Below are 20,502 nucleotides of genomic sequence, written 5' to 3' on the forward strand. Positions count from 1 at the left end.
TTCACATCCAAAAAACGTGATTTCATTTCTCACTTCTCACACTCTTTCTCTAAAAGTTCTCTTGTTTACTTTCTCTCACTAAAAGGTTAATCGTAGTGTTTTTCGAGAAAGTCATTTTCCGAGTGAGGAAGTTGTAATCATAGAAGGGTAGTTTTGTAAGTTCACCAAATAAGTTTATTTTTAACTTGATTGTACATTTTATCCAATTAGGGACTGTTTGTTTGGGTTAGAAGCTAAACCCGTAAAAAGCTTTTGTTTGGGGATTATGTGATCAAGTCTCCGCTTAGGTTCTTGGCCAGTCCTTGATAAAATCAAGTTTAGGTTCAAGCTTAATCCGTGATAAAAGCTTGTTTACGTTCGAGATCATCCCGGTGTTAAAATCTTTTGTATTAGCTCGATATAAAACTAAGTTTTGGTTCTTGGGCTTAACTCGATATTAAAAGCTCCACAAGGTTCAAGATTAGCTTGCGATAAAATCTTTGTTTGGAAGCTTGAAGACTAGTCGTTCCAAGTTTCTTGTGGAAAAGAGACTAAACGCTTTGATCCATCATTTGGATGGAAGACTCTCCGCTTTAATTCTCGTTTTGTTGTTTGATTGAAAGTTAGCCATAAACTTCATTTTCCTTGTATAAGGGTGTTCGAGAGTTCAACCTAGTAAAAACTCTTACGTTTATTGAATACTCTTAAGATCAAATCTTGGAGGGAAAGACTAAGTCGTTTTAGAAGGAACCTATATATTTCTTGGTGTTCTTTTCTCTTCCTTTAACTATTTATTTTTTGCACTTTATATTCTGCAATCTTATTTTTCCTCTTCTTAATTATAAACTTTTTTTTTTTAAATGTTTTCAAACACTAATTTTGAATCGAAAAGTTTTTCAAATTCAAGTTGTTCTGAAACACACAATTTACCTTCCCTTCTTAAGTGTGAATTCACATGTTCAATGCAGTCAAAATTTCAGTAGAGATCGTTCCAAGTGCTTGAGTACCATGAGGATGAGGAAGCATCATTACCCACTAGAATAGGGACACACGTCACACACTTAATGTGAAACATTACCTTTTACAAGAAAGGTATTCAATGCACTTGTTTCCAATTATATTGACGTCTCATTAAGGCCATTCATCTTCTCAAGCTAATCAACCAACCTAGAGTGTATACGACAAATCCTCGTTACAAGGGCTCAGGAGAAACTGATATGAACGCTCACAAGACTCAATATAGGAGGTTCAAAGGAGAAGCGAATGAAGTGAGAATAAGGAATAAGTGTTCCTCCGTTCTCTTTTAATGCATGTAACCCCTGCCCCTAAGGCATCACCCACGGTCCAAATCAATTAAAATGATGTTTGCACTACCCACTACACTACTAGCAGACAGTTTTAAGCGCTCCCACTATATAAGAGAGAAAGCTCGTCATTCTTATGTACTCAAATCTTCACGCATCCACACATTACTCATTATTTTATCAATGACTTGAGCGTTAAAGTGTTAACTTTACGGATCAATCTTTTCTCTATCATATAAAAAGTTTAAATTCAATCTACCAAAAGACTACCTCGTCATTTCACCGATGATCACTATCTCTAGTTTTGATCCAGAAAAACAAATCGTAACTGTAAGCATAAATTTCTTTTATGAATTGACAAAATAGTTATTTGTTTAAAACAAAAACTTTTTCCTATGACTAGGAATTACCAAAATCATTATTATTCATAAAAACAAAAATAAAGAGAGAAATGTAAATGTGCATATACATTATAAACCAAGAGATCGTAATGCTTTCGTTTATCTCTATCTCTCTTTTTTTCCTTAAGAAGCGAGAATTCCTTCCAAGTGGTGGTACATATAAGACAAATCATATCTGTCTAAAAACTTGTAATATAGTGACAGTGAGAAAATAAATCAACTCATCAGAATCTGATATATTTTAACACATAATCCAAAAAAATATCTCACTATATCAAAAACAATATTTATTGGAGGATATAACTGACCTCATGGGATTATATCTTTGTTTGAAAAATAGAAAAGGACATATCTATTCACACTTCTCATGCCCACATGCACACTACATTTAAAATATTTTTCTGACAATGATTCATCAAATCAATGTTACTTATCATCACATGACGGTTGCACCTCTTTCATTGATAATAATATATAATAGCAATGCTCAATTGTTGAGCTTGTGGGGAATGTATTGTTTGGTAGGTATTCCATTTCATTAATTTTCATATAAATGGAAAAGGAAAAGATATCTTTTGAAAATTTGGTATTGATGCAATAGTTATCTATTGTGAGACTTCTAATTCATATTGAATTTGCATTTTACCCTTTAGGGTAAGGTACCTTTGTGGTCCATTCATTAAAGCATCGACCAATATAACTCATAGGTGAGTGAGAATATTTTCTTTTCTTTTCTTGAACTATTGGTATTCTATAATTAGATTTAAATATTGTGAGTAAAAAATATACCAAGAATACTTTATTTTTTTTTATAGTAGGTTATCTATCTCAAATTTGAATTCTCCCAAAGTTTTTTTTGGTTACACCATTTGAATACTTTATTGTTTATTATGGTGGTTTATATTTTGAATAGGAAAATCAAATTTTAAAATTAGAAAAATGAATAGATTGATCATAACTAATTTAAAAGTGTTTTAAATACAAGAGTTATAGAATTTTAAATAAAATGAAATTACCAATTTTAATTTTCTTTTAAAAATTAAAATACATAATTTTTTTAAAAATATTTTTATGTTGAATATTTAATATGTATTTTTTTATTTAAAAGTATTTTAAATTTAAATTTGATATGCGAGCCTTAATTTCAATCTAATGCTTATTTTATTGCTTAACTATTTTTTTTGTAAGCAAGAATTAATAATAGGGAGAAATAAGGGTTCTTCAATAAAATTATTCTAAATTGTTTGTAAATTTAGAAGTTTGGAAATTAAAAAAAAAAAGCATAAGTAATACTCCAAAATTTAATCACTCCCACTTAAAAATATAAGTTACAGAGAAATGCTTCTTTGAAGATGGATGAAGAGAGTAAGCCTAAGTGTAAAGGGGGTTAGGAGTTAGGGATTTCCATCCTTCTAACTAAATCAAGATGTAAGTTGCTTAAAGATGTTTTGGGCATATGGTATGACATTGTGATAGCAAGGTATAGTGCTTCTATCGTCGCCTCTCTTCTAGGAAAAATGACACTGGAGTTGTGATCTATTTCAACTTGATAGAAATGTGTATCTTTTCTTGGGTCCAAAGAGATTGCGCTTTTGATTGGTTTGTTGATGGTCTATTTAGGAGAGTAGGGTCAGGTCTTCAAACTTTCTTTTGGAATGATCCTTTATTAGGATTCATACCATTAAAGTTCAACTTCTCATATATGTTTTCTAACTTTATTCAATCAAATGGGATAATGGGAGAGATTAATAAGGTGGAGAATTAGGACCTGGCCAGGAATCTCAAGTAGATAATATCGTTCTTTCTTAGAGAGTTACTTTTGTGTGAAAATCTCCTCTCTATGTTGTGAGATGTTATTGTCTCTCTCATTAGAGAGAGAGAGAGAGAGAGAGAGAGAGAGAGAGAGAGAGAGAGAGAGAGAGAGAGAGAGAGATAAATGGATTTGGAAGTATGCACTAAAGATTATTTCTCAGTAGCCTCTACCTATCATATTTAGTTTGTTGGTTCTTTCCTGTCTTTTACCATTGAGAATTTTAATTTCTCCTTTATCTAGGAGAGATTGACTCCTTCCAAAGTGTAGCTATTCTCCTAACAGTTTTGGCATGATATACTTAATTATAGAGAGAACATGTATAAAATAGGGGTGATTACTGATCCCTGGGAAATACCTTATCCTTTCTACGTAGATTTGATTAAGTCGATGTTCCATCTCTTTGTCATGTGTGAGTTAGTTTTGTATGTATTTTATAGGATCTTCTAGTGGTTGGGTTGGCATGTGATTCTTTCTAATGACCATAGTATCTTTTTAGTCTTTCCTTTATTTAGGCGGTAGTATCAAGTCTATGAGGGATTTTGTTATGATCTGACACATTGCAATCTAGACTATTTGTAAAGTCTGTAATGATGTCATCTTTAATGGTGTTACAAGAATCGTGAAAATGTGGATGAAATAGTACTTTTTGCCTAGAATTGATTTTTAAACATATTATAGGTGAACTCATGCATGTACTTTGATTGACTTAAGAACCATATCCTCTACCTTAACCAATAGCAGGTCAAATATTTGCCTTGGTTGTGAAGGTAGATTCAGGTATATAATTTTTGTTTTCTCTTGGTTCCTTTTATTTGGGTCCCTGGTAACCCTCTTACGCTTTAAGATTATTTAATAGTTTTCACCTTCTTATTATTACACTATTTTTCCATTTAAAAAACTTAATTTTATTGTTGTATAAATGTGGCATTTTCCTTTCTTATGATGATTAATTTTGTTGTTGTTCTAGACTTTTCCAAACTCTCCCATCAATAATATCACTAGTTTGATTTAGTAAAAAAATAAAAGTTAGATCCTATAATAAAAAGTGATAACTCACATTTGTTGAAAGATTATTTAGTTTAAGCATTAGTAGTTAAACCTCGCCTCACACGTGAATAACTAGAATGATAGATTTAAAAGAAATATACATCTTAATGAATCTCGAGAAGGGGCAAGCATCTGTAATGGGTCAAAGGTTCACTAAATAAGTGAGAGAGACACACCCCATATTCGTTTAAAATCTTTAAAAAAATTGGTATATGAGTCATCTCACTTATAAAAGGTTTATGTTTTCAAGCAATGTGTGACTTCAATTCCAGACTTGTATCTCAAATGTTTTTCTCTCAAGTGTGAGTTTATTCACTGTGTTCTCCCTTAAGCAAAAGCTCTTTATTCATATACACTTGTAGTGTCTTTAACACCTTTACCACGTACGTCACAAGCACTTCAACAAGACACACTACCAAACCACCACCAAGTCAAAAAGACTTTTGATACAAGGATATAGTCCCTTAACTCGGACCATTGTCTCTAATACCACTAATGGGTCATGAGAAAGGGGAAGCATCTTTATTGAATCAAAGGGTAACACACGAGTGAGAAAAACACCATATATTTATTCAAAATCTTAAAACATTAAGGGCCCGTTTGGTGCGCAAGATAAGAGACAGGATAAAATATCTGTATCATATCCTATCTCAATCCAGTGTTTGCTGACACAACAGGATATGATAAATTAATCCTGAAACTTATCCTATCATGTCTCACTAGTTCAAATTGTTATCCTGAATATGAGCTGGGTTAGAATCCGGCAGGATAGGATAAGAAAATGATTTACTAATTTACCCCTATAAAATATAATTTAAAATAAAAAATTAAGTATGACAAAATATAAATAAAAATTAATTTGATATTAAATTAAAAATATTAAAAATTAATTTAATAAAAAAAATTAGAACATTTAAAAATAAAATAATTATTAAAATTTAAAAAATATGAATACTAATTTTGTTTTTTTATCAAATTAAATATATGTTCTTACAAGGATAATTTTGTCATTTACATACTTTATATATATATATATATATATATATATATATATATATATATATATATATATACACTTTCTGGTATCATGTGTGAACCAAACAATGATATGATAAGTTTTATCATGTCTGTATCATATCCTATCATTATCCTGCTTGATATCCTATCATGTCTCTATCATATCCTGCGCACCAAACAGGCCCTAAGTATATAGATTCTCACATTTAAAAGATATTAAATCTCCACTTTTTAAAATATTATAAAACTTTCAACTCACATTTGTTTCTCAACGTATTTAATATTCAATATTTTTGATGAAGACGTAGTATCCCTCTTATAATCTTAAAACATTAAACTCGTTGGTGTTTCACACTTCTATGTATTAAAAATTGAAATTTCAAACTTTAATTTACAATGTAAATAATTTAATATTTTTGATGAAGATGTAGTATCCCTCTTATAATCTTAAAACATTAAACTAGTTGGTGATGTAACTTCTTTCTTTTAGAATTCAAATTTCAAACTTTAATTTGGTGCTTTCACTTCTATGTTTTAAAATTCAAATTTCAAACTTTAATATGAAATCTAAATAAAATCTAAAACAAATATTACAATCATCATTTTAACTCGAGTACTTCCAAATGTTTTGTCTTAACCCAAAAAAGAATCATTTCCTAATAGAGAATCTTTGTTATCTTTTAATTCTATACCATAAATTGAAAAACATTTAAATGGTCCAGCTTTCCCTAAAAGAACAACACATAGAGTACAAAACAACAAACATTGCATTATTGATCCATAAATTCAAATAGAGAACTCAAGAAGCACCACATGTTATTAATGATAAAATTATTGTAATCCATGTCCAAATACATGGACCAAATACTCTTAGCTTAAACTTAAAGATCACTTGAAAATTACTTCTAATGAAGCAACACTTTTCCATAATAGTAGATATTTATTATTATTATTTTTATTATAACATTAATATTAGATATAAACTAGATTAATATATAAATGGGCATTGGACTCATTAAATGTCGTGGTGTAAATCCAAAGACAAGTGGTTGTTGGAAAATCATGGCTTCCATAGAATGGTGGTTTCAGCAATCATGGAAGTGACCACATAGGGGTCCATGTTGGAAGCTGGCCTTCTATCCTCAAAGTAACCTTTCCCTTCTTTTTCTGTGTCTCTTCCAACCCTAATTGAACTTCCACGGTTTGCCACACCCTACACCAAAACAAAATCTTCAAGTTAGATATTGCACATTAAATTATTAGGGTACAAAAATTTTAAGAATTTTTTTTAGATATAGAAATTTATTTACGAAATTGACTACTAAAAACATAGTGCGCGTATAGGTTTTTTAGTTAGGGTTTTTTATTTCGACTTACCCAAGAGAAGGTGTTGATATCGGCGGTTTCGTGTTTTCCGGTGAGACGTCTCTCATTTCCTTCTCCATATGCTGCAATATGTTCCTTGTGCCTTAATCCAAGCTTTTCAATGGCCTTCTTGATGACCTCATAGCCTCCATCTTCTCTCATTGATTTGGTGCTAAAATCGACATAGCGAGTATGAGTAAACGACTAATTAGGTTAAATTTGTTAAAATCGTGAATTAACTCGAAAAATAGTACGATTTTTCGAGTTTAGATATAAAGTTTGTGTTTTAAAGTATAATATTATACCTGAAGTTTGCATGAGCCCCAGCTCCATTCCAATCTCCCTAATAACATCAATGCAAAAAAATAAAAAGGTCAACATGGAGAAATAAATTATTCTTTCTTTTTCAACTTTTGGACTAAGAAAAAATTTTAAAAAATATTTGAATAAATAATAATATATATATTCTAACCGGAATAGGCTTTGGGTCAAATGAAACAACAACTCCAGCAATCTCTGTAATCCTCTGTAATATAAAATATAAAAATTTCATCAATATTTATAATTTATATAGACATAAACAAATTATATTAATCATATATAACCTTTCAAAATAGAAAATAAATCAATAAAAAATATAAATTAAATTACCTCTAGAATGTAACGAGCAGCCCATATTTCATCTCCAGCAGAGATACCAACAGAAGGGCCAACTTGAAATTCCCACTAAAAAGATTATATAATTAATTAAATTTTTTTAAATTATATACAAACAAAAATATAGTACTAAAACACACGAAAAAATAAATTATCGGCCGATATTATATTATACGAGCATGCATAACAAATCAAATTGGGCTTACCTGACCAGGCATAACCTCTCCATTGATTCCACTAATGTTGATGCCAGCAAAAAGACATGCTTTGTAATGTGCATCAACAATGTCACGTCCATAAGCTTTATCAGCACCAATTCCACAGTAATATGGACCCTGTAAATATACAAATGATTAATTATAACAGAAAATAAGCTTGAATAAGAGAAAAAAATAGAAAAATAAACAATATAGAAAAATAGAAAGAAAAAAAATTTTTATACCTGTTGTCCTGGGTAGCCACCAATAGGCCAACCTAGAGGCCAATTGATATCTTTCTGTAATAAAGTGTACTCTTGCTCAATACCATACCTGTTCATTTAATCAATAAATATTAACTCTCATTAAATATAATACTTGATTTGTCATTATTATAAGAAGAAAAAACTTTAAAATTGCATTAAAATTTATGTGATTATAATAAATATCTGAAACAATGAATCCAGCCAAAAGTATTTCATGAAAATTTGAAAAGTCAAATAAATATATCTTGAATAATATTTAATGAAATTTTGAAATATCAAATAAATATATGTTAAATACTACATTTAATGAAAACTTAAAAAGTCAAATAATGGTGAGTCTAAGTAAAATAATTAATGAAAATTTATATATAATTTAGTGTAATCACTGATAATTCAAATTCCCTATAGTAACATTAAAAGGCAACTATAAAAAATCTGCATTCACACATTCATGCATTCAAATATAGTTTATACTTGGTATTTCGATCTTAATAAGTTTGAAAAAATTAAATTTATTTTTTTAAATTGTGCGATTAAGATCAAACGGTTAATAATATCTTAACAGCGTAAATGCGAGACATACCATGGTACTTCAGCAGCAACATCAGGGTGACTGAAAATTTTGGCAGCATTGTATCTCTTGTTAGTTGGTAATGGTTCTCCAGCTGGGGTGTAAACATCACAAATCACCTAAATAATTTTTCCACAAAGTTAATACTTTTATACAAAAAATTAAATAAATAAATTTTCACAAACTGTGAAACATTTTCTTCATCAATTTATAAAATTCATAACCCAATAATTTCACACAAAAAAAAAATGAACAACTTACAAGAATATTATTCCCTCTCCTGAATGGGTCCTTGAAAATAGCTTGTGGACTTTTTCATCAAATAAACACAAAATACAAAAAGCAAAGAAACCCTCATAAGTTTCTTGGAAAAATCACTTATTTAAAAAAAGTGATTAATTAATAAGTGAATTTAATTTAATCATACTATAAAATAACTTCACTATCTTTCCCAGGTGCTTGATCTGTGCTAGACCCATCATAGTTCCACTTGGGAAGTTTTGCAGGGTCAGTCACTGGTCCAGGTAGAGTCTATATATTCAAAATCAAATAAAAAAAAAAATTTAAAAATTAGTATAATAAGTATAATAAAGTTTAATATAATGATTATTAATAAGCGATTAATAATAAGTGATTAATTGACAAAAAAAAATACCCTGGCTTTGCTTCTAATGTCTATGCCAGATCCACCAATCCTGTTCACAATTACATAAAAAAAATTGATTTTTAATTCAAACCATATAGTTCTAAAAGAATCAAACTTTATAATTCAAAAATATACTAGAATCTGAATGAATAATATATCTAAAAAAAGGTTACACTTATTTTAATTTTTTGAGTTAATCTTTATCAAAAAAATTCATATTACATAAAAAAAAAACAGAACACAAAAAACAGAGTACTCTGTTTCAGACAAAAAAACAGAGCATCCTCTGTTTTGAGAAGAAATGAAAAACCTTAAAAACTCACCATATGTATTCAGCAATGATTTTTTCTGTGGAATCTGAAAGGTTAAAATTGATGAGATCTGAAAGTGAAGACATGATAATGAAAAGCTTTGAAGGAAGAAAGAAGAAGAACACAGTTTTGATGAAAGATAGCTACAGAGGAATCTTTGGCTTTTTGTTATAAGAAAGTGTGAGATATGAACCTATTTATAATGAGTGATATGAAGAAAAAATAAATGAGTAGTGTGAAAATTAAATTATTTTTTTAGTGGCTTTTATCTTTTATGTTCTTGGAGAATCTTTTTATCTACTAGATGAATTGAATATTGGAAATTGGAATAAAATTATTGTTTATTTATTTTTTCTAAAAATAAATGAAATATAATAGATTATCATTAAGGCTTTTACTAAAAGAAAAGGAGCAAACATGATAACTTTGAATTTCTTGATGAATGTGATGAGAATAATTTGTGGTGTAGATATGATTCTGTTTTATAGAAAAGGAAATTTTGGTGAGAAGCAATGTACGATAGGATGAGTAAAAAGGAAGTGTTTTTTTTAATATAATTATTTAATTAATATGTGGTTGGTAGGATAGTTCATTTAACTAATATTTTGTGTTTTTGGTAAAAAATAAGAATTATAGTTAGTTTTATTTATTTAATTCTCCCATTATATAAAATAAAATTTCAAATTAAAGATTATTATATATTTAATTTGTATTCATGTATTTAATAAAAAAATTAATTACAATTTTGATTTTTTAAATTTGTCTTTTATATTAAGTTTAAACAATTTTATTCTCATTTCACTCTTTAAGTATTGAATGTTGATCAAATGGTCATTTTCTAATTTATATTTTTTATTTATAAAATATTTTAAAAGAATCATGTAATGTTATATTTGTAGGATTCTCATATGGCAATGACTAGAGGACGTCTAAAGAGAGGCGATGATAACAAACTTTACAAGATGGGGTATTGCCTCACCCTAAAGTGTTCTTATCACCCCATCGTGGAAAACGTTGGATAAGGCGTTTTGGGAGTAGAGAAAAGTCATGATCATTAACTAACCAATAACCTCTTTAGAAATATAAATTCAACAATCTACTATTGGCTAAGTCGGTGGTAACCCTTGCAAAGAGAAACCTAGGCTTCAAAAGGCCTATATAAATACATCTCCCTTGCAGGAAAAAAATACATATCATTACACCCTAAAGCATAACGCTTAGCAAGATCAACACGCATATGATCACACTCCTCACAAGCTTATACCTAAGCACATTAACTATCCATACAGTCTCTCACCTCACGTGAGCATGACTCCTAAAACCACCATAAAAACACTATCATACAGGGCTTCTTGTCGTGGTGGGCAAGCCCTAACCACTATACAACGTTATAAACCTACTAAGGCCTCTGAGTTTATCTGCTCTTGTAGGAGGAACATACACCTGTACCTTTGGACCAGTATTATGGTTTCCACCGTGGGGTCTCGGTAAAATTAACATGAGCCACACTCCTATTTTAACTCTCTTCATATTCCTTTTGAGGATGGTCAACATAACCCCAACCTACAATACAAACAACATTGTTGGAGGTTTCGTCGGTGGAGGTAATTCTAGATCCTTCTGAGGGAAATACGCAAGGTGGGTGTTATTAGAAAATGTAATATCCCCTGGCTTCCCCAGAAGCTCTCAAGGGAAATTAGGGTTAAGATCATCTTCTCTGAGGAGGATGCCCTTAACATCAACCCTCACGACGATGATTCCTTGGTCATCACTATACAACATGACAATTGGGATATCAACATGTTTTGATAGATCCTAGCAACTCTGTTGACGTCTTGTTTTATATGCCTTCCAGAAACTCAAACTCGAACTGAACGACATAAAAATGTTCAGTGGTTCTTTGAAGTGGTTATCGGGCAAACAGGTACAAATAATTGGCAATATAACCTTGGAAACCACATGTGGAGAGGGAAGAGACATCAAGGTGATTAACATCAAGTACCTCATTGTGGATGCCATATCACCATATAATATCATTTTGGGGGCGATCGAGTATGAACGCCCTGGGAGTAGTCATGTCAACCCTATACCTAACCTTAAAATACTCGCTCCCTGATGGGCGAGTCGATACAATCTGATGAAACCAACAAACAGCTCGAGAGTGCTATCAAAGTAATCTGGAGACAAATAGAGATGAGCTTGCCCTAGTTGATTTCCCTCCTTTTAAAGTTCCAAATACTCACTTCGAGTGTTAGGACCTCAAACCATACGCAGAGCGGAAATAAGGTGACGCTCATAAGGTGACAAAGATATGTACTTTGTTGTCCACGGAGGGGGAACGAGAACTAGTCAACCAACTCATTAAGAATGTTGACTCGTTTGCCTGGGCTCCCTCTGACATGATAGGCATAGACACCAAAATGGCGAGCCATTGCCTCGCCATCCAACCTTCCGCCAAACCAGTGGCATGGAGGAAGCAGAAAGTTGGCGAGGAAAAGAGGGTCGTCATTGATGAAAAGGTGGGGAAACTATCTAACGTGTAATTCATCACAAAAATAAAATATCCCACCTGGCTGGCCAATGTGGTTCTAGTACGGAAGGCTAACAATAAATGGCACAAGTGCGTAGATTTCACCGATTTGAACGTCGTCTGCCCTAAAAATCTGTACCCATTAAACATAAGGACACTATTCTTAAAATATTCGTAATCGAGCTTTATTGTGAAGCGAAATAACATTAAGTCTTAACATATGTATGAATATTAAGAGTAATATTTATACTTGATTTACTCACTGTGAGAATACTACATAGAATGTTATAGAAAGTGCCATAAGTTATTCTCATAGTGATATTGGTGTATACCACTCTTTGACTCGAAACCTCTATGAACCATATATGTCGAGTTGAGGACTTTATTGATGATCAAACAATATCTATAATCAGATTACCATAAAAACAGTTGATGGACTTCACAAAGCATGTTGAAGAACATGAGTGAGCTAGATGGGATTTGCCAATTTTGCATAATAGGATAAATATCTAAGGGCCCAATATTGAATTGGAAAAGGGTGACACGGTCTATGTCTTGTGTTCAATATAGATATAAGGGAAAAAAGGTAATTGTACACACAAGTATTATCACTTAAAGGTTTTGTCATATCACAAGAAATTTTCATGACTTGGGTAGCAGTGTTGTGTTTCTAGATATCGCTTACTATTTATCATATTAAATGTTTGATTTAATATAATTTCCAACATCACGAGAACCTATAGGTTCACACACATAAGTACAAAGAGATAGAATAAAAAAGGAACTCTGTAAGATATGTTGTACTTAAGAGAATTACAAAACATCGCAAGGTATTGTATGCTTAAGTGAAATACGATACACTATAAGGTATGGTGTGCTTAAGTGAGTTTTTTACCTTGTACACAAGTGGTTCTATAAATAGAATCCTTGTGCAAGAGCTTTCAAACTTAATTAAATTCGGTTTATGAAATCCTAGTTGTAATCTCCCTGTTCATCTCTATCTATCTCTCTCTATCTCTCATTTAAAGCATTTGTTCCTAGCAACTAGCACTGAGATTGAAGGCACTGTGTTCGTGCGTACTAAGTAGAGGCGTTGTTCTTCATTCAAAACTCGTGATCATTCCTCTGATTTTGCATCAAAGGTGCTAATCGCAACAAGAGGTAATCATTCTATCACTGGTCATGCATTATTCGTAATGAGCAACCAAAGGAACTTTTTAAATGTGATTTGAATCGCAATCTTAATTCAATGGACGCAACTATACCCTGAGATATTATGGTCATACCGCACCACTCCGTATTCCACCTCTAAGGAAACTCCATTATCCAATGTTTATGGGGTGGACGCCGTGCTACCTGTAGAGATTGACACGCCCTTGTGGCGACGATCTCAATTCAATGAAGATGTGAATAATATAGGTTTGAAGTGTGTGGCAGACCTAATCGATGAATTGAGAGAAATCATCTACGTCTGAGAATTTGCTACCAAACACAGGGCCATTAGAAGATAAAAGTTTAGAATTAAGCCAAGAGAAATTCAAAAAGGCGACCTGGTTTTGAAAGAAGTGGTTCTAGCCGTATATTAGGAAAACTATAACCTAAATGGGAGGGACTGTACCACATATTTTAGAAGCCTCCTCATGGAGCATAAAAGTTACAAGAATTGAAAAAATGCTATTCCCCATAACCTGGAATGTTATCCATCTTAGATATTATTGTAGTTAAATTATTTATATTTAATTTCTTTAATAAACATCATGTATATGTACCTATGAATAATTATTGAGTGATTTATTTTCCATAAGGATGTTTTTTATAACTATTTTATATGGTAAACTTCATGGTGAAGATCCTTGTCGACCCTCAAGAAAATATTTTTTATATTTGACTTTATGGCGAAGATCCTTACCCCACCTCAAGGTAACATTCCTATTATGGACTTCATGACATATATCTTACCCGACCCTCAAGGCAACATTTCTTATGCTAGGCATCATGGCAGAGATCCTTTCTGACCCTTGAGACAATACTTTATATGTTGGACTTCACGAAAAATGTCCTTGTCTCCCCTCAAGGAAAATATCTCTATGCTAGGCTTCATGATGAAGATCCTTGCTTCCATATAAGGCAATATGAATAAGCTATCCAGCTCCTCTCTTGAGGGACTTAGTGTCTCTCTGGGCGGGACCGAACTCAAGAATCACACCTAAGATGCACAACAAACATCTAGCCCAATAGACTTAATTGCAAGTCTTTCCTAAGGGCTCGCTGGAAGTCCCTCCCAAAAGGCCAGACGCCTCACTTGAAGGACTTATAGTATCATTAGTCAGGCTATATACAATTCTTCCTAAAGGACTTAGATTCTCCATGCTAACTAAACTCTCGCCTAAAGGACTTAATGTCTGCTCGGGTAGGACCAGACTTAATAATCACACCTATGAGACACGACACACATCTAACCTGATAGACTTTATCGCAGTTCTTACTTGAGGGATCGATGTAAGTCTTGCTCAAAAGGTAAGACGCCTAATTTGAGGGACTTGTAGTTTCATCAGTCAGGCTATATAATTTTTCCTGAGGGACTTAGATTCTCTAAGCTAACTAAACTCTCGTCTGAGGGACTTAGCGTCTCCTCGAGCAAGACTAAACTCAAGAATCATGCCTAAGAGGCACGACATACATCCATCCCGAGAGACTTGATCGCAAGTCTTGCTTGAGGGCTCGGTGGAAGTCTCTCCCGAAAGGTCAGACGCCTGCCTGAGGGACTTATAGTCTTATCATCCAGACTATATACAATTACGCCTAAGCGACTTACATTCTCCAGGATAACTAAAATCTTGCTTGAAGGACTTATTGTCTCCTCATGCGGGACATTACTTAAGAACCACTCCTTACTAGAGTCACTACTCGAAACCACAAGAACATCAGATGAGTCGAAATCATCTTGAACAATGGATGCGTTGCCATTATCCTTACCTCTATGATCATTCACGCGTTCAGGACACACCATTTTTGTGTGACCCTCTTTCTTATAATGATATCATCGAATACCAAATGCTTCGCTACTATAAGACTTTTGCTGATTTTTACCTCTCTTCTTGTCGAACTTACCATCATTTCGCCAGAATTTTCCCTTAACGGTCAAGCCTTCACCAACAATCGAAGGTTTATGCTCCTTTCGTTCGTTCAAGTCCTTAGAATACAGGACTGCTTGAACTTCTTCAAAGGTCATGGACTCCCTTCCATACAAGAGAGTTTCTTTGAAGTGAGCATGTGATCAAGGCAAAGTGCACAGCAGTAACATCGCTTGATCTTCATCATCGATTTTCATATCAATATTTTCAAGATCAAGAATCAGCTTGTTGAACATATCCAACTGTCCAGCCAACATGTTGTCTTCAATCATCTTGAATGAAAACAAAGCTTGCTTCAGGTAGAGTCGATTTACCAGCGATTTGGTCATGTACAAACTTTCAAGTTTCACCCATAACCCTGATGTCGTTGTCTCATTTGATACATGTCGAAGAACCTTATCACCAAGGCTCGACAAAATTGCATTGTGGGCTTTCTCTATCATGGTTGTCTTTTCTTTTTCCGTTAGCGCAACGTCCATAGCCGTCGCTCCCTTCAACGCTTCCAAACAACCCTGCTGAATCAGTAGGGCTTTCATCTTTAAGCGCCACAAACCAAAATCGTTCACTCCGATGAACTTTTCAATCTCATACTTTGTTGAAGGCATCTTCTCCATTCTCACTGCACCAATTTGTTGTGAAAATGATGCCTCTAACAGAGTATAATAGGGAACACAATGAAAATCAAAGATGATAAACAAGAAGAATAATAAGGATTTGTTATAATTGATATTCTTTACTTTCTCTTTGAAACAAGATTACAAGTGTTACAAGAATAACAAATAACCCTCTCACCCTAAATTAAGATTTGCAGTATGCAAGTTGAGAGACTAGTATGCTCTTTATAATAAACCTAACATACTAAACTAATGGGTTTTTTCTCAAATACCTATTACAAGCCAACTTAGGGTACAAGTTAACTTAAACAATTGGACATAACAAACAGACCCAATTCAAAATACTAACAACCCTAGCATTTCGACACCCACGTATTAGAACACACTTCGGCTATAGTGTGTAAGTCTTCGACACATTCTTTGTCGAAATAGAAAGCTACTCTTCTACTCACTAGAGTTCGACACTATTCCGACAAACTCTTTTATATCTTATAAATTTTTTCTAAAGTTACTATAACATTTCCTCCTTGAGATTAGAGGACCGTTACCCGGAAATTCTAGATTCGTGAGTGTATGTATAAGATAATGATGGCAGCAATATCATTTCAAAATAAAAGTATTATTTTCATTTTGTATATCGGCAAAGGAAAAAATGGCAATTATAGTTTAGTGAAATCTAAGTCAGCTTTAAAAATATATAAATAAAGTTATTTACTATCTATGAAAAAAATCAACTACGTTGACAAAATTTATGTAACTTTTTAAGATATTCCATAATGTCATTTACTAAAAATATTTATAACTATCATATTTTCCTTACATTTACCATTTTGTTAAATGTTTGTTACAAATGTTTGAATTCAAATACACTTCTAAACACATACCAGTGTTAACTATTGTAATTCCTAAATTCAAAAAATCACGAAAGATTAATTTTGTGCAGAGATATTCGATTCTACTGTCAAATAGTGTTTTAAATTGCCAACATAAAAGCCTTAGTTTTATTTCATGCATGTGAAAAGTGCATATGTTGGGTAATAGTTGGAGGCAACTAGTAGACAGTAGAAACAAAGTTACGTGGTAACACATGGTAACCAATGGTGCAGAGTTGTATACGTACGAATCTTGTGTTTATTTGGTACTTCTTGGATGCAGTGCAATATTATATTCCTAATAAGTAACATATGGAATATTAATGAACGGTGTTTGAGTTTGGGTTCGCACCAAAGATTTGATTTAGAAATTTGAACCAGACTAGTGTTTGTTTGGTCTCTTGTTGCAACTTGCAAGTTCATTCTTCAACATGTTTGGGAATAACGAATTTTTAAGGACAGTGGTTACCGCTGTTAAGAAATCAAAATTGCAATTAAGTCTAAAAAGTTTTAAAAAATTATAAAAATTTGACAATAAATTTTGTTATGAAATTTTAAATGATCTAATTTATGAAATCAATTTGTTATTGCTTTTTTAGATCATTTTAGTGTTTTTTGGATGAATTATGTAATGTGAACATATTCTGATTTTGGTTCCATATAATTTTGATTGGTTATTGTTCACTGTAGTTTTAGTTAATTTTTGTTGATGGAGTTGATATTATGATTTTGGTTCAATATAATTTTGGTTGATTTTGATTCCCTGTAATTTTAGTTGATTCTTGTTAATAAAAGTGGTTGATTCTCCTTTAAGCTTGTCTATTATTTTCTTTGATATGCAGATACTTACAAGTAAGATAATAAAGAAAAAATTGCACTAGTCGAGCAAATGATTAATAAATCTGCAAAACTATCTACTATTTTTGAAACATACTATAAGTAAGTCAAGCAGCAATGATCGCATTATCCGACAAATGTAGACAATACATTATGCATGCCAAACCAGACAAGATTTTGGGACCATCTGGTTGCACTTAATGCCAGGAAAAACATTACGTAGAGAATTGATTTTGATTTTTAATCTTGAGAAGATTTGAGATGTTCACCAATGAAGAGATGAACTGAGATATGAGATCCGTTCCACGTTTTGGAATATTAGCTACAAATATTCTGAAGTTGAAGTGGATTATTATTTGAGGTTAGAGTAGGGATAATAATTAGTAGAGTTTGTGCAGGGTATTATAATAATCATCTTTATATTTGTGGTTGAAAATAATCTCCGTATCCGAGCCTAAATTTATTTTGACACCAATATTCATACTCCTACCCGTGTCCGTGTATCCTTGTTTCTAATAAAAGTAGACCAATTAATAATAAAATATTATATAATTTAAGTTTTTTAATACTATTAAAAAAATAGATGTTATCGTTGAGTTAAAAAATAAATAAACACATTTATTAAAATCTGTAATAGTTTAATAGAGATATATTTTTAAAAAATTAATAAATGTATATTTTTATATAATAATAATATAAATGACATTATATAAATATGTACTGCGAGTATGAGGTGGAGTGGGTAGTAAGGCACCCGTATCCACATTCATACTCAATTATTTTAATAGATAATTATCCGTGTTCGTATCCATTTTGCGAGTTTTTATCCTATCTGTTATGAATATTTTTTACAGGTACCCATAGGGTATGAGCCAAATTGCCATCCCTAAATCAGAAGTATTTTAATATTAGAAAAGTGTGTACCTTTAAGAAAGACTCCACTTTCCTTTTATTATTGTAATTTAGGCTTTTAAGCCTTAAGGATTTTCCATCTTCAGACACCAGTCCCCAAACTTTGATGTTCGTTGATATTAGGTCTTGATATGACAACACTTGATGCTCAAAGGTCTTTTTGAACCTTCTTTGTTATAGGCCAATGGCTTTATTGAACTATTGATTAGATTTGTCGGCCTATGAGGAAACGCTAACCACCCAAGTCTTGTCTGACGTATTCAAGGTGTGTCATGATTTGAGTCGCACCTTATGCCTTATATAAATCTTCATGTACTTAGCTTTTTATTAATATTTTATTTCTCCAAATTTGTCTTGTTATTCTTAATTTTTTGATATTATTTCTTTTACTTTTTTGTATGTGATGAGATTCTTTGGGATTTATTGTTTTAATTTCTACCACATGTCTTATGATTCATAGGATGATAACCTATTAATATACATGGTATAATTGTTGCATGAAAACCATAATTGTCATTATGAATTTGATAGTATAATTGTTTGTTTACGTGTCACCATTTCATTGGTGGGTGTGCGACCTTTAGGGCCTTTGATTTTCATCTATTGAATCTTTGCCCATTTGTCTTCTAATTCTTATGAAGAGGATGTATATATATATATATATATATATATATATATATATATATATATATATATATATATATATATATATATATATATAAGAATTATATGTTTCTTTTTCTCTTTTTTTCTTTCTCGTTTTGTTCCTGTTCTCCAATGTTGACTTCTTCTCACTTAAAGTCCATTTTCAAACTTCACCAAGTTTCTACTAGTAAGTCTCTTTAAATTTTTCTTTCGATCTTTAATGTTGTTTTGTTTTCCTTCTCCTCAACTAGGTCATTTTCTTTCTTATTAGGAGTGATAAAAATTTGGGTTCTTTTCTCTCTAACCCTTCATCCTCGTTCGAGCAACAGGCTCTAACCAGAGCCCTATGTACTTCTTATATGAAGCACTGGCCGGACCAGAAACATATTACAAGAGGATAGAAAATGTGACAATGACATTGGTGAATGCCTCTAGGAAGTTACGACATTACTTCCTAGTGAACACTTTCATTTTCTGGACAAACCTAATGGTACATCGAGTCCCTCTATCTCCTTAGAGGATTTTCCACTATGATCGAATGCTCTTTACAAGTCTCATATCAAACACTCAAAAGAAAACCTGTCTCTCAACCAAGAAACCACATAATTTCTTTTTACAATAAACACCAAACACTATGGGGGACTTTGAATCACCTCGACTCAAAGAAATTTTTTTATAATCACCAAACATTATGATGATCTTCACCAAACATTTTGCTGAAACAAATAACACTCACCTTTGATGAGAAATGAAGAACTAATGTAGGCTATATAATAATCCAATTCAAAATCGGATGGTCGATTCTTATCAATTTCACATTTCAATTTTATATCACTTAATTTCTCAAAAAGTGTTAATGTTAGAAACATGTTCTAGTTTTTGAAAGTTCACAAAGTTTCACACATTTTGAAAAATGAGTATCACATGAAAATAATGTGTTGATTCTTGTAACTTTAATTTTTTTAGTTGTGCACATTGTTAATTTGTTTTCTATTGTAAAACCACATTTATACGTACATAGGAACCCCCGTGAAATAAGACAACACTTTGGAAATGAACCATGAACCATTACACATATTTTCTAATGCACTGGAATTTGAAAAAGATGCATCTATTCAGGGGGATAATCAAATACACAACTGTCATAAGCGATTACTTTATTCCTCTGTGTTAAAACATTGAAAATCTACAACAAATAATCGATTGCTGATTTTTTTTTGTTTTGAAAATTCACACTTTTAAAGGCCTTACTTCAATGGTTTTGATGCTTTTACTTAAAAAAATGTTAGCTTATATTTGAGTGATATTTTCTGAGCTTTTAAGTGATATAAGAGATGAATCATGATATTTTAAAGATCGAGATATTTAACCTAATCTTTAAAGA

The 20,502-nt window shown here is 31.8% G+C and overlaps 1 protein-coding gene across 1 annotated transcript; it reads right to left on the reverse strand.

The window, feature by feature from the left end:
- Nucleotides 1-6,346: 6,346 nt before the first annotated feature.
- Nucleotides 6,347-9,754, reverse strand: LOC131594453 (glutamine synthetase root isozyme B). Its single transcript, XM_058866592.1, has 12 exons — nt 9,587-9,754; nt 9,273-9,312; nt 9,045-9,148; nt 8,879-8,927; nt 8,630-8,736; nt 8,026-8,113; nt 7,790-7,918; nt 7,578-7,652; nt 7,399-7,452; nt 7,232-7,269; nt 6,939-7,098; nt 6,347-6,774 (listed from the first exon to the last, which is right to left on the reverse strand). The coding sequence occupies exons 1-12, from the start codon at nt 9,658-9,660 to the stop codon at nt 6,622-6,624; spliced, it is 1,071 nt and encodes a 356-aa protein (XP_058722575.1). The 5' UTR covers nt 9,661-9,754; the 3' UTR covers nt 6,347-6,621.
- Nucleotides 9,755-20,502: the final 10,748 nt, after the last annotated feature.

This window comes from Vicia villosa, linkage group LG4, assembly GCF_029867415.1.
Source record: "Vicia villosa cultivar HV-30 ecotype Madison, WI linkage group LG4, Vvil1.0, whole genome shotgun sequence".
Lineage (NCBI taxonomy): Eukaryota > Viridiplantae > Streptophyta > Magnoliopsida > Fabales > Fabaceae > Vicia > Vicia villosa.

Excerpts from the sequence above, each read along its gene's own strand:
- LOC131594453 (XM_058866592.1), bottom strand. The coding sequence starts at position 9,660 with ATGTCTTCACTTTCAGATCTCATCAATTTTAACCTTTCAGATTCCACA. Across the intron at positions 9,313-9,586 it reads ATCATTGCTGAATACATATG|GATTGGTGGATCTGGCATAG; the intron begins GTGAGTTTTTAA and ends AATTGTGAACAG. Across the intron at positions 7,919-8,025 it reads GTGGCTACCCAGGACAACAG|GGTCCATATTACTGTGGAAT; the intron begins GTATAAAAATTT and ends GTATATTTACAG.